A 13,510-nucleotide genomic window follows, 5' to 3' on the forward strand; every position below is an offset into this window, starting at 1 on the left:
CCCAACAACCGCCATCCTCATTTCCAGCTATATCTGTTCCCCCAAAACCAATTATAGAACTATTTAGTACTTTACATGTAAATACATAAATACGAACCTCCTCCTATTATTCCAAAATTCCCGTTACACAATAACAAATTGTACCAAATCCTGTGCCATTTACAACTTTTCGTATATTTATGGCACATATTTCTTAAATCGGACGTTATAAACAAATGATAACAGCAATCTTAATTCCATATCTCATGAATCCAGATCTATCCGTTCATCCAATACAAAATTGTTCCATACATGGAACCATTTCGTACCCCTAAGTGTACCTAATTCTACATTTTAGGATTCGAGCGCTACAATTTCACCCAAATCCTAATTGTACAAAATGTAGTACTTTTTGTAAGCATAAGTACGCATTTCCAAAACTAAGTACGCATTTCCAAAACTAACCCCAACAGTAATATCAAAACTCCAAAATTCAAGATACCAGCTCTAACAGTTCGCTCAAATCCAAGTTGTACCAAATTTAGTACCGTTTAGTACTTTTCGTACATATAAGTACGAATTTCCAAAACTTCCACAAGCCTACACCCCAAATAGTAATCTTAATTCCAAACTTCAAGATTCCAGCTCTAGCCGTTCGCTCAAATCCAAGTTGAACCAAATTTAGTACTTTTCGTACTCATAAGTACGAATTTCCAAAACTACTTCCATATCTCAATCCTACACTCCAACAGTAATATTAATTCCAAATTTCTTGATTCCAGCTCTACCCGTTCGCTCAAATCCAAGTTGTACCAAATTTAGTACCGTTTACTACTTTTCGTACATATAAGTACGAATTTCCAAAACTTCCTCAATCCTACACCCCAACAGTAGTCTTGATTCTAAACTTCAAGATTCCAGCTCTAACCGTTCGCTCAAATCCAAATTGTACCAACTTTAGTTCTTTTCGTACTCATAAGTACGAATTTCAAAAACTACTTCCATATCTCAATCCTACACTCCAACAGTAATCTTAATTCCAAATTTCTTGATTCCAACTCTATCCGTTCGCTCAAATCAAAATTGTACCAAATTTAGTACTATTTATTTAGTACTTTTCCTACCCATAACTTAAATTTTTTAAAATTTTATCAATCCTACAATTCAACAGGTATTTTAATTCCAAACTTGAGGATGGCAGCTACATCAGATCACCGAAATCTAAATTGTACCAAATTTAGTACCACTTAGTACTTTTAGTACCCATAAGTACAAATTTTTAAAACTACCTCAGTGCTCTGTTCAAACAATAAGCTTAATTCCGAATTTGAGAATTCCAGATATATCCGATAACTCAAATCCAAATTTGGTACCATTTAGTACTATTCGTATCCAAAGTACGAATTTCCAAACCTACCTCTATCAACACTCCAACAGCAATTTTAATTCCGAATTTCACGATTCCAAATATATCACATCTAAATTGTACCAAATTCAGTACTATTTAGTACTTTTCCTACCCATAACTAAAAATGTCCAAAACTTTATCAATCCTACACAATAGAACTCCTTATTCCAAATCTCGGAATTTCAGCTATATCCGTTCACCCAAATCCAAATTGTACCAAATTTGGTACTATTCGTACCCAAGAGTACGAATATCCACAACTACCTCTATCCTACACGCCAACAGTAATCTTAATTCCAAATTTCAGAATTACAGCTGCATCATATCACCGTAATCCAAATTGTAAAGTAATCTTAATTTCGAATTTCAGGATTCCAAATGTGTCTGATCACCCGAATCCAAATTGTACCAAATTTGGTACCATTTAGTAATTTTCGTTGCCATAAGTACGAATTTCCAAAAGTCCCAATCCCACACTCCAATAGTTATCTTAATTCCAAAATTCACTGTTCTAGCTCTATCCGATCACTTAAATTCATATTGTACCAAATTTGGTACCATTTAGTACTTTTCGTATCCAAAAGTACGAATTTCCAAATACCTCTATCCTACACTCCGATAGTAATCCTAATTCTAAATTTCAGGATTCCAGGTCCATCCGTTTCCCCAAATCCAAATTATTTGGTATTATTTAATACCTTCCGTATCCATATGTACGAATTTCGAAAAGTACCTCCATATCTCAAACCTACACTCCAACAGTAATAGTAATTCCAAATTTCAAAATTCCAACTTTATCGGTTCGCCCAAATTCACATTTTACCAAATTTAGTACTATTTAGTACGATTCGTTCACATGAGTACACATTTTCAAAACCACCTCCTAATATCAACTTATCTTCTAAACCTTGATTTTCATTCCAAATTTCAAGATATTAGCTCTGTCCGCTCACGTTATACCTAAACGTGGTACTAAATTTAGTAACTTTTAGTACTTTTCGTACACTTATAGATCGAATTTCCAAAAACCCTTTGGTATGCCTTTCTAACTCTCCATCAGTGAACCTCATTCCAAATTTCAGAATTCTAGCTCTTCGCGTTTGCCTAATACTAAGGGTATCATATTTAGTACTTTTCGTACTGTTCTAGTTCGAATTTCCAAAAACCGAGCCTTATCTGACCTATTCGGACCATGAGTGACCCTCACCCAAAATTTCAAGATTCTAACTCCAGCCGTTTAGTCTGGGCGTTGATTACACTGGTCAACAGGACTTTTGTTTCAACCGAAGTTGCAGTTGTTTCTAGATGAAATCGGCGAGTTATTTTCAAATCCGGTCCCGGTTTTTCTCCATCAGCTCTTGTTTTTGAGATATAGCTCAAAATCGGTTTTTACGAGTTTAACCCAGACTTTCGTTATTTTTGGATACAAACAATATTTTTTGTGGGTTTTTCGACATTAATATATTAAGGAGATGTTGTACGCTCGATACAAATCGTTTTTGAAATAGTTATGGTGAATATATATCAAAAAAATATAGAAAATATACGACGGACCTTGTAAAAATTGCATATTTTGCAAAATAAGCAATTTTTACAAGGTCCGTCGTATATTTTCTATATTTTTTTGATATATGTATACCCACCATAACTGTTTCAAAAACGATTTGTATCGAGCGTACAACATCTCCTTAATATACTAATGTCGAAAAACCCACAAAAAATATTTGTTTCTATCCGAAAATAACGAAAGTCTGGGTTAAACTCGTAAAAACCGATTTTGAGCTATATCTCAAAACAAAAAACCGGCACCGGATTTGAAAATAACTCGCCGATTACATCTAGAAACAACTGCTACTTCGTCTGAAACGTTCAACTTTTTCAATTTTGTTGAGCAGTGTTATCAGTCAGTCAGTCAGTGAGTCATCATTACTGAACTCTTTTATAAGTATAGATTTTAAAGACTCCTTTTATGACTCGCACAAGGGTTAGTTTTTTAAGAAAAATATTCTACGTATTCTTTTAAGTAAAGTTACCAAAGACACCATGTACTTAAAGTGCAAGGATTCCCAGTAATCTTAGCTTCAATATGTCCAAAACTGTAGAAATGGTAGAAACTTGCACCCCTATTTTAGTTTCTTAATTTTTTGACAAAATTGATACCGATATTTCTTTGTTATGTAATGCAAATCATTTCATTTAGGTTTTTCGTAAAATTGGACACTGTGCGAGGGTACAATTTTTTGGGGCAAGTTCCATACCATACTATACCCAATAGACGTCAGAATTATTTGTCTTTAGGTCCGAGGCTGAAAATATATCTCCGTCGGAATATCTGACTGATACTTTCTCACTTGTTTTTTAAACATTGCAACCAGAGCCTCCTTATGTTTGTCGCAATCGGAGCCCTTTAGATCTTATTTCTTTTTTGCACTCTCGATTTTATGTAGAAAATTTAAGGACAACAGTCATATGTTTCTTCTTAGCGCTCTTAAAATATATCGTTGGTCTGTTCGTTCTTGTCTTCAGTTGGAGCATGAGCGCAGATAAAGCTAATGTTGACGAAGTTTGCTTTTACCCGCATTGCAGCAAGTCTTTCATTCACAAATCCGCAACCAAACTCTTGCTTTGTGTCATGGTAGCTATAATATAGTGCATCAACTTTAGGTGATGTTGTGACGCTTTTTCCAAACCATTGTATTTAATGTATGGCACTTATATCGGCCTTGTACTTTTCAAGTATCGTATTACCTGCATTGCAGTACTGTCGGCCTTGTACTTTTCTAGCCAGCGTGTAAACTGCACCTTCCCTATAAAGAGTGCGAACATTTCAGATGCAGATTCGCAGATCATAGTCCTTAAAACGTTTGCGCGGTTGTCAACTTTGTTTTTCTTTTCGTTTGTTTTTCATAGAAGGCTGCTTTTTTCTAGGGGATGGTACTAACCCAAGTTTTTAACGTTCTTATGGGTGAACGCGCGGCTCATGTTAGCTCACTCACTACCTACAACAGGTGACATCACGGCGAGGTCAGTGTCTACGTGAGATGAGAAAGGGATCAAGACAAGCAAGTTAAAGCAAGTTAAAGCCGGTCAGGCCTGTTACTTGTTATCTTTCAGCCCCTACATCCGAAAATCAGGAGGCGCCGTTTTATGAGGGCTATCTTAGAACGTGAACCTGGGGGAGAATTTTGTAGCCTCAAACAAAAACATTGTTCCACAACATCCCATACGGGACAAGGGAGACTTCTTTCATATCAATGAGTGCACCCCGATTCATATTAGCTCAATGATATGGGACCTACTGTTTATCGCCTAGTCCGAACGGCGTGTCTAAATACACCACTTGTAGAGAAGTTTTACAAGGCTGAAATACTCAGGAAATGTCGCCAACATTACTGAGGGGTATTTTGCCACCGTTGAAAATTTTTTGATGTTGCCTGGCCGGGGAATCGAACCACCGACCTTCTGCGTGCAAGGCGGGCGTGCATACCATTGCACCACGGTGGCACCCATTGTAGCCTCAAGGAAGACTAAATATCTAATTTGCGATATTCTTTCAGATAAACCTCCAGAACTAAAAATCGGGCTGTACCGTTCTAGGGGGGGCTATTTCAAAACTTGGATCCGTACTGACAAGTTTCTGGGGGAAGACTTACTTACTTAGCTGGCCCATTACAGAACATTTGTTCCATAGGCCGAACTAAGAAAGATCTCCAATTCTCTCTATTTGTTGCTTCGCACTCTGAAATACCGCGCCTTTTCATCTCTTCATCCACTTGTTTATGCCATCTATTCTTTGGCCTGCCAATTCTGCGTGCACCGCCAAGCGGTTCGTATTTATACGCCTTTTTAGCGGGTTCATCATCGCTCATTCTTATTATATGGCCTAGCCAACGCAATCGCTGCATCTCGATACGTTTAACTATATTGATGTCGTTGTATAGCAGATACAGCTCGTGGTTCATACGACGTAGATATTCACCGTCAACGCTTCGGAATCATACATCAGCACGGGTAGTATCAGTGTTTTGTAAAGCGTTATTTTTGTTTGACGAGATGTGGCTTTGTTTTTAAACTGCTTACTTAAACCAAAGTAGCATCTGTTGGCCAATACGATTCTTCTTTTTATTTCACAACTGATGTCGTTTGTTGTGTTTACGGAGGTGCCGAGGTAGACGAAGTCTTTTACTACCTCAATATTATAGGAACCAACTACCACAGTCGGTCCGAGCTCAATGGACGCATTGCGCGTCGACACCATCAACTTGGTCTTCTCACCGTTTACCGCCAGATCCACTTTAGCAGATTCTCCTTCGACCTTCATAAAGGTATCAGTTACTTATTTTACTGATCGGCCAATGATGTCTATATCATCAGCATAAGCAAGTAACATGTCACTATTTTTGTAGATTGTGCCACTTTTTTTGACCATAGGCTTTAGTCTTTCGCACATTTTCACTGACACTATATTGTAGGCAATAGGGAGAAGACTTATGTCCCTATAGTTAGGCTTTAGTCTTTCGCACATTTTCACTGACACTATATTGTAGGCAATAGGGAGAAGACTTATGTCCCTATAGTTAGAGCATACAGTCTTATCTCCTTTCTTATGGACAGGGCACAGGATGCTCAGGTTCCAATCGTTGGGTACGCGTTCTTCCTGCCAGCTGGAGCTAACTAGCTGATGCATACAACTTATCAGCGTGTCGCCTCCGGTTTTAAACAGCTCGGCTGGCCTACCAGGCAGCTCTTGCTGCCTTATTATTCTTCAGCCGGCTTATTGCTGTCTTTACCTCATCTTGGCCGGGTGGTATACATTCTATACCATCTTCTGGGATTGGATCTGTGGTATTTTCGTCGACTTCGCTACTATCGGATACCAACAGTTGGACAAATGTTCTTTCCATATCCTGAGCACACTATCTGTATCAGTTACCAAATTACCTTGCTGGTCTCTACAGGAGGATGTACCAGTGCCAAAGCCATCAGTTTGATGTTTCACTCTTTGGTAGAATTTTCGGACTTCATTCTGGCTCCTGTACTTCTCGATTTGTTCACACTCCCGCTTTTTCTCTTTTTCCTGATGAAAAGAGGTTTCTCCTCTCTCTTTTTCTCCCGATACGTCTCTCGTGCGCTACGCTTTGCTACTGAGTGTAAAGTAGGCCTATATGCCGCATTTTTCTCTTTGGTAGCAGCACGACAATCCTGGTCATACCATGTATCCCTTGGTGGAGGTCTCTGGTATCCAAGTACTGATTTTGCGGCTGTTTGCGTGGAGTGGGCAATGTTGTGCCATCGTCCTGATATGTTATAGGGACGAGGAGTGCTTTGATTAAGCAGTTGGGCCAGTTGAGTGGAATTGTTGTGGCTATCTGTTGTGATTGCAGGTTACCGATGTTCAACTTCCGTGTTGTGTCTGTTCGCACTGTGTTTGCTACGTTAAACTGGTACGTACCTTTGCTGCAACAAGGTAGTGGTCCGAGTCTATGTTTGCACCTCTGAACGATCGTACATCCAACACGCTTGATGCATGTCTTATTATTATCATTATTATTATTATTATTACTACTAAAATTCCGAAAATCGGGAGGTATCGAAACAAAACAACAATCACGAAAATTGTTCCTGGAAGAAGCACTTCGAAGCCTGTTTCTTCGGCAAAAACTGACCATGGGGCTACTATACGGCTTGAGGAACGTATGGGGGTTAATTCAGAGTTGTACACGATAATTCGTCTGAAGTCTCCTGAGAAATTCGAAAAACAAACAAGAGAAGACGAATCATTGTGCATCATGACAATATGAGCTCTCACTCATCGGTCCCAAAGTTAATTGTGTCCTCCATGGTGGAGGGTATAAAACGAATCTTATGCCTACAAAAAATTTAAATCACTTTCTATCGTTTTATTAAAGTTAACTTATACGACATCATTGTTGTCGTTGTTTTTTTCTCATTGCAGAACTAAAGCCCTCGAAGAACGTAACAAAGATATGGTGCGAGAAATTGAATTGGCAAACAATGAATTGGCGTGTCTGCGTGATGAATGTAAGGAGCATCGTTTTGAAAAGGCTGCACTTCGTGAAGAAATTGGAGCTGTAAATACGGTATGTATTGCTGGGTTGATGATAAATAGGCTAGGCTAGAATAACTACATGGATGGTATTGCTAACAAGCGGATTGTGATTTCCAATATTATTGATAAATGATTCAAAGAGGCAATTGCATGAATAAATAAATGATTGATGGGGGGGGGGGGGGGGTGGTGGTGGTGGCTGGGTGTGTGCAGACGGCAATCGATGAATAAATGAAGTGAGAAAAAACAATAGATTTTTTGCGCAGTGCTTTGTTTATTTAATGACAGGGCAAATAGGAAAATCAGTTAATAGTCAATATTAAGGGAATTGGAATAGGAATGCTGGATGGTTATAGTATAGGTAACTTTATTTCAGCATTATTGTCGTTTAATAGGTTTTAGGTTAAATGAACTACCCTCCACCACAGTATGGAGGGTATATTAAGTTTGTTTTTTTTCCGTTTGTAGCGCATTGAAGTAATTATTTGCGACCCCATAAAGTATATATATTCATGATCAGGGTAAATTTCTGAATAGATCTATGCATGTCCGTCCAACCGTCTGCGGTAATCACTCTAGCATCCACAAAAATGGGGATAGGGCGCTGAAATTATTTCAATTTAATTAAGACTATTTTATGGTTGTGGGTATAAAAAGTTCGGCCCGGCCGAACTTAACTACTTTTTATTTGTTTTTTATGCTCGTTTTCTTGCTTAATCTGGCTCTGTGAATGCTATTTTAGCCTGCTTGAAAGGCTTGGTGGAAAGTTGGACCTCTCTCATGGCTCAAGTTGGCCCCCTTAACTTGCTCTAATTCGAGAGAAGTTTCACTCGCGAGTGGAATTTGAGCGAGTTTTCGGAACTCTGCTTTTGCCGTCCATGTGATGAACAGAGTAGATTTAGTGGCGGATATTTGCATGTTCCTCGCATGGAAAATGGTGGTAAGATCAGTAAAATACGAGTTCAGCCTTTCACAAATGACATGAAGGTACCCGACGCCAAGATCGTACAATCATACTCATACTTTACTATGTCAATGCTGTCTGGAGCTGGCAGAATACAGGAGAAGTAGATGTTAAACAGTACCGGAGATATCACCCTGTTTCACTTTACTGGGCTTGGACTTCTTGTTCTTGAATTCCACGCACGATTGGCGCCCATACATATTGCTGATTACCCAACGTATCGAACTTGGCCGGAAGTTTGTCCATGCCCTGGGACAGTATCAGAAAGTTTCCATAAGTCAAGCTCCACAATCACTGTTCTATCACATGGCTGGCTCTGGTTGAGCCCTCGACTGATATATGTGGAGATGGCGTGCTGTGCTACTTACGGAACCGAGGCTGATGATCGGCAACTGGATGGCTATTTCCGAAGCTGGGAAAGACTAAAGCTTCAAGTGTCTAAAGCCACGGCGACAAAAGCTAAATCGTCTTTACGATTCACCTGTGCTGGCATCCTTTCCTAGCTTCAGAAGTGGGAGCACCCTGCCCATTTTCCAGACTTCGGGAACGATGTGGGTGGCTAGTGACAGGTTGAGAAGTTTGGTGAGATACTTGACTCCTGGCGCATCCAGCTGTTTCAGCATTGCCATGGAGAGTCCATCAGGTCCCAACGCTTTGGATGATTTAGCGTTCCTGATGACATTCGTGCGACGTCATCCATTGTAAATTGTGGTGGTTCAATTTCGTCAGGAAGAGATCTAATTCGACGTAGTACCCTTCTCTTCGCCCTGCCATTTTCGGGGTGCTCGACAAACTGTCGTTTGAAATAACTTGCACACTTCTTGGGATCAGTCAGCGTAGCGTCACCAAACGTGACTGAGATCATATCCTCCTTCTTTCCAGGGTTCGAAAATAACTTACCCGTTGCCCAGAATTCACTTATTCCTGCTCCAAAATTGCAAGTCTTCAGATGATGTAACCACTTGTTCCGCTTATTCTCACCAACCAACCTTTTCACTTTCAGTGTCAGCTCCCTGACTCTGGGGTCATTGAGGTTGGCACGACAAAGCTGATCACGCTCATTTGCTAATCCCGCCGCCTCTGCTGGGAAGTTAAGACTTACATCGGGTATTAGACCAGCAGGAAAGTAATTTTTTTATGAAAGTTCTTTCTTTCTACCAGAACATATGAAGGGTTCGGCAGATCTCTGAAATGGTGATTAGTGAACTCTCTGAAACTGGGTCCATTATCTTTCCCATTATTGATGAAAGTGCGGCGTTCACAGACACCAGGTGACACTCTCCGATAATTCTGGTAGAGGCGTCCTCATTGACCGTGCAAAACGTAGAGCGGTCTATCTGCTCTGCCAGCGCTATACTCCTTTGGTCGTTTCCAAGGACAGAATGCCACAACTCATGATTCGCATTAAAGTCCCCCAAGACTAGACGGTTATGACCTTCCAAACTGGGGCTAATATTGGAACAATAACCTGAAGTGCAGCTATTTATCGGCGGGATATGCAATTCTTTGAGTAGGTCCTTTATGACAGTCCTACCCTTGAGTCCTTTTGAAGCTTTAGCTAATGTTTTTCTTCTTTAAGACAATGGTGTACTTTTTAGCGTAGTCTTCATACACGCAGAGAAAAAATATGTTTGATCCAACAATATTCCAAGAGCAAAATATATATTGTTAACGTATTGTTGGATTCCTTATGTAGTATTGTCAATCCAACTATCGTTATTGTCACACTGGACTATATTATGTGTTCTAAATATAAATATGTATTGTCACTTTGACACTATAACGTTTTGGACCAAACATGTAATTACGATAGTTTTGGTTAGAGGTAAAAATTTTTGTTGTTGCAATTCATAATAGTTTTGGTCAAAATAGACAATAAATATTGTTAGAACTTAAAATAGTTTTGGTCAGAAGTAACAATATTTATTGTTGCAATTTACAATAGTTTTGGTTCAGAAACTATACCCCAGCATTTCCACTCCTGACTGTTACCCCCATAAATTCCATGTACGGGTCATTAGATTCAGCCAGGCTTCCACTTATGCTACGATCCTTTCATCACAACGCTGTAAGCTGCAGTTGTTGTAATTTGTAAAAAGGCCTAATGTTTGAGCAACAAACAACTGCCAAAGAATATACATATAATTTGTGCGAAAGCATACCAAACACATATATAAGAGGAATTCAAACTTACCATTCTCTCACACATCAATTTCAAATTTACACAATTTATGCCAACAAATAAATCCCCATTGAAAATTTGTTACATGCTTAACTCAATAACATTTATCCCTCCTCCCCCTCTTGAAGTTATTACAGTTTCAAGTAGCACTTCAGAGGAAAATGTAAATCAAATATTATTAAAATGTCTGTCTGTTATTGTTATTCGCTAATTCAATAACAAACAAACAAAAAAATTGAACAAACATGCTCACATCCCATATTATCATCAAAAACGCTCGCACGCACACTCCCATATAAACAAACATATTCAAATTTAATTTTCTAACAAAGAAACGAACAAAAAAAAAAAAAAACTGAAAAAAACATTTGAAAATATATTAGAAATTCAAGCATATCATTCAAATATTCAAAGCATTATTTTCGCTACAAATACAAGTGCTCAACACGAATATTGAATGAATGAACAGTAGAGAAGTTGCACACAGAACGAAAAAAAACTTTTAGCAATTTGCCATACAATGACGGCTATCAAATCGAATCAACCAAACCAGCCAGCTCACCAGCCAACCAACAGACCAACATCATGGCCATCAAGGACCCACACGACACTCACTCACTCACTCAAAAAAAAGGAAAAAATATGCTTGTAAACTGCAGGGAAATAAACCAAAATCAATCAACTCAAGCACTAAGCAAATAATTTCGACACACTTTCAAAAATATATATTTTTTGAGGCTGTTTTTATGATGGGAGTTTTTTGTTTTTTGTTCAACATTTTTCGTTCTCTTACAAGTCGTCATGAGAAGCATCATGGAAAAGCATAGGAAAAATTTGAAACAAGAACAAGTAAAAAGTCGTTAAGTTCAGCCGGGTGGAACATTTTATACCCTCCACCATCAAATAGTCTAAATTAAAATGGAATAATTAGTTTTCTTTCACAATTTTAGGCGGAAATATTTTTCAACTATGGATACCCCAAATGACTAAATTATCTCATCTAATCTAAACAAGTAAGAACGGTGTTAAGTTCGGCTAGGCCGAACTTATTATGCCGAAAATCGGGAGGTACCGTTCTATGGGGGCTATATGAAGATGTGGACCTATACCGAAAATTTCTGGGGAAAACTTTTATACTCCTAACGAAGATTAAGTACCAAATTTCAGCCATTTCGTTGTGAAAAGTAGGCTAAAACCTTCAAAATACCGAAAATCGGGTGGTACCGTTCTATGGGGTCTAAATCAAAACGTGGACCGATATAGCCCATTTGCAATACCAAACATCTTAGAAGTAACTTTTATACCAAATTACAAAGCTCTATCTTAAAAATTGCGAGCTGTATCTTGATTTCAACAGACGGACGGACAGACGGGTGAAAGGCACCACCTACGGGGCTATATCAAAGTGTCGACCTATCTCTACAATTTTTAGTGGAAAAGTTTTATAACTGCAGGGAACCGCAAAATTTAAAATATGGATAGTTCCGTCAAACAATGTAGGTAAAACCCTCAAAATACCGAATATCGGGAGGTACCGTTCTGTGGGAGTTATACCAAATCATGGAACTATGTGAAAGATTTTTAGTGAAAAAGTTTCGTGACCACAGAAAACCTCAAATATAAAATTAACACTAGTTCTGTTGACAATTGTAGCTGAAACCCTCAAAATACCGAAAATCCGGAGGTACCGTTTTATGAGGACTATACCAAAACAAGAACCTATGCTGACGATTTTTAGTGAAGAAATTACGTGGCCATTGAGAACCTCAAATGTCAAATTACAGCCAGCTCGGTTAAAAATTGTAGCTGAAATCCTCAAAATAATAAAAATCGGGAAGTACCATTATATGGAGGGTATTTTTGGCAAAGAAGTTTCGTCACCACTTGGAATCCCAAATGTCAAATTAAAATCTTCAAAATACCGAAAATGGGGAGATACGGTTATATGGGGGGGATATATCAAAACATTGACTTATGGTAACAATTTTTGTTTGGTTGGAGAACCCCAAATGTCAAATTACAGCTAGTTCGGTTAAAATTGTTTGTAAAACCCTTATATCGGGGCTATACTGAAACATAGACCAATGTTGACGATTTTTGATGGAGGTCTTTCGTGACCACTTAAAACCTTAAATGTAAAATTACAACAGGTTCTGTGACGATTTTTGGTGGAGAACTTTCGTAATCACTGAGCACATCTAATGTCAAATCAAAGCTACTTCAGTTAAAATTTCTAGCTAAAATCCTCGAAAAATCGCGAGCTACCGTTATATGGGGCTATTCTAAAACATGGACCTATGTTGACAATTTTTGGTTGAGAAGTGAATGTCAAATTTAAGCTACTTCAGTTAAAATTTGTAGCTAAAATCCTCGAAAATCGCGAGCTATCGTTATATGGGGCTATTCTAAAACATGGACCTATGTTGAACATTTTTGGTTGAGAAGTGGTGGAACAACTTCCTTAAATGTCAAATTACCGCTGGTTCGGTTAAAACTTGTAGCTAAAACCCTCAAAATACCGAAAATCGGGTGGTGCCGTTTTATAGGGGCTGTACCAAAACATGGTCCAATGTTGACGATTTTGGTGGAGAATTTTCGTAATCACTGAGCACCTCTAATGTCAAATCAAAGCTACTTCAGTTAACATTTCTAGCTAAAATCCTCGAAAATCGCGAGCTACCGTTATATGGGGCTGTTCTAAAACATGGACCTATGTTGACAATTTTTGGTTGAGAAGTGAATGTCAAATTAAAGCTACTTCAGTTAAAATTTGTAGCTAAAATCCTCGAAAATCGCGAGATGCCGTTATATGGGGCTATTCTAAAACATGGACCTATGTTGACAATTTTTGGTTGAGAAGTGGTGGAACAACTTCCTTAAATGTCAAATTACCGCTGGTTCGGTTAA

At 38.5% G+C, this 13,510-nt stretch overlaps 1 protein-coding gene across 1 annotated transcript in view; it reads left to right on the top strand.

Annotated features, from left to right (window-relative positions):
- Positions 1-13,510, top strand: part of LOC141395025 (uncharacterized) — a 106,138-nt gene that overhangs the window by 53,041 nt on the left and 39,587 nt on the right. Inside the window, exon 3 of the mRNA XM_073970386.1 lies at positions 7,344-7,488. Coding sequence (XP_073826487.1) covers positions 7,344-7,488 — 145 coding nt within the window. The remainder of the gene's footprint in view (positions 1-7,343; positions 7,489-13,510) is intronic.

This window comes from Musca autumnalis, unplaced genomic scaffold (assembly GCF_047663935.1).
Source record: "Musca autumnalis isolate F117 unplaced genomic scaffold, ASM4766393v1 scaffold_2, whole genome shotgun sequence".
NCBI lineage: Eukaryota > Metazoa > Arthropoda > Insecta > Diptera > Muscidae > Musca > Musca autumnalis.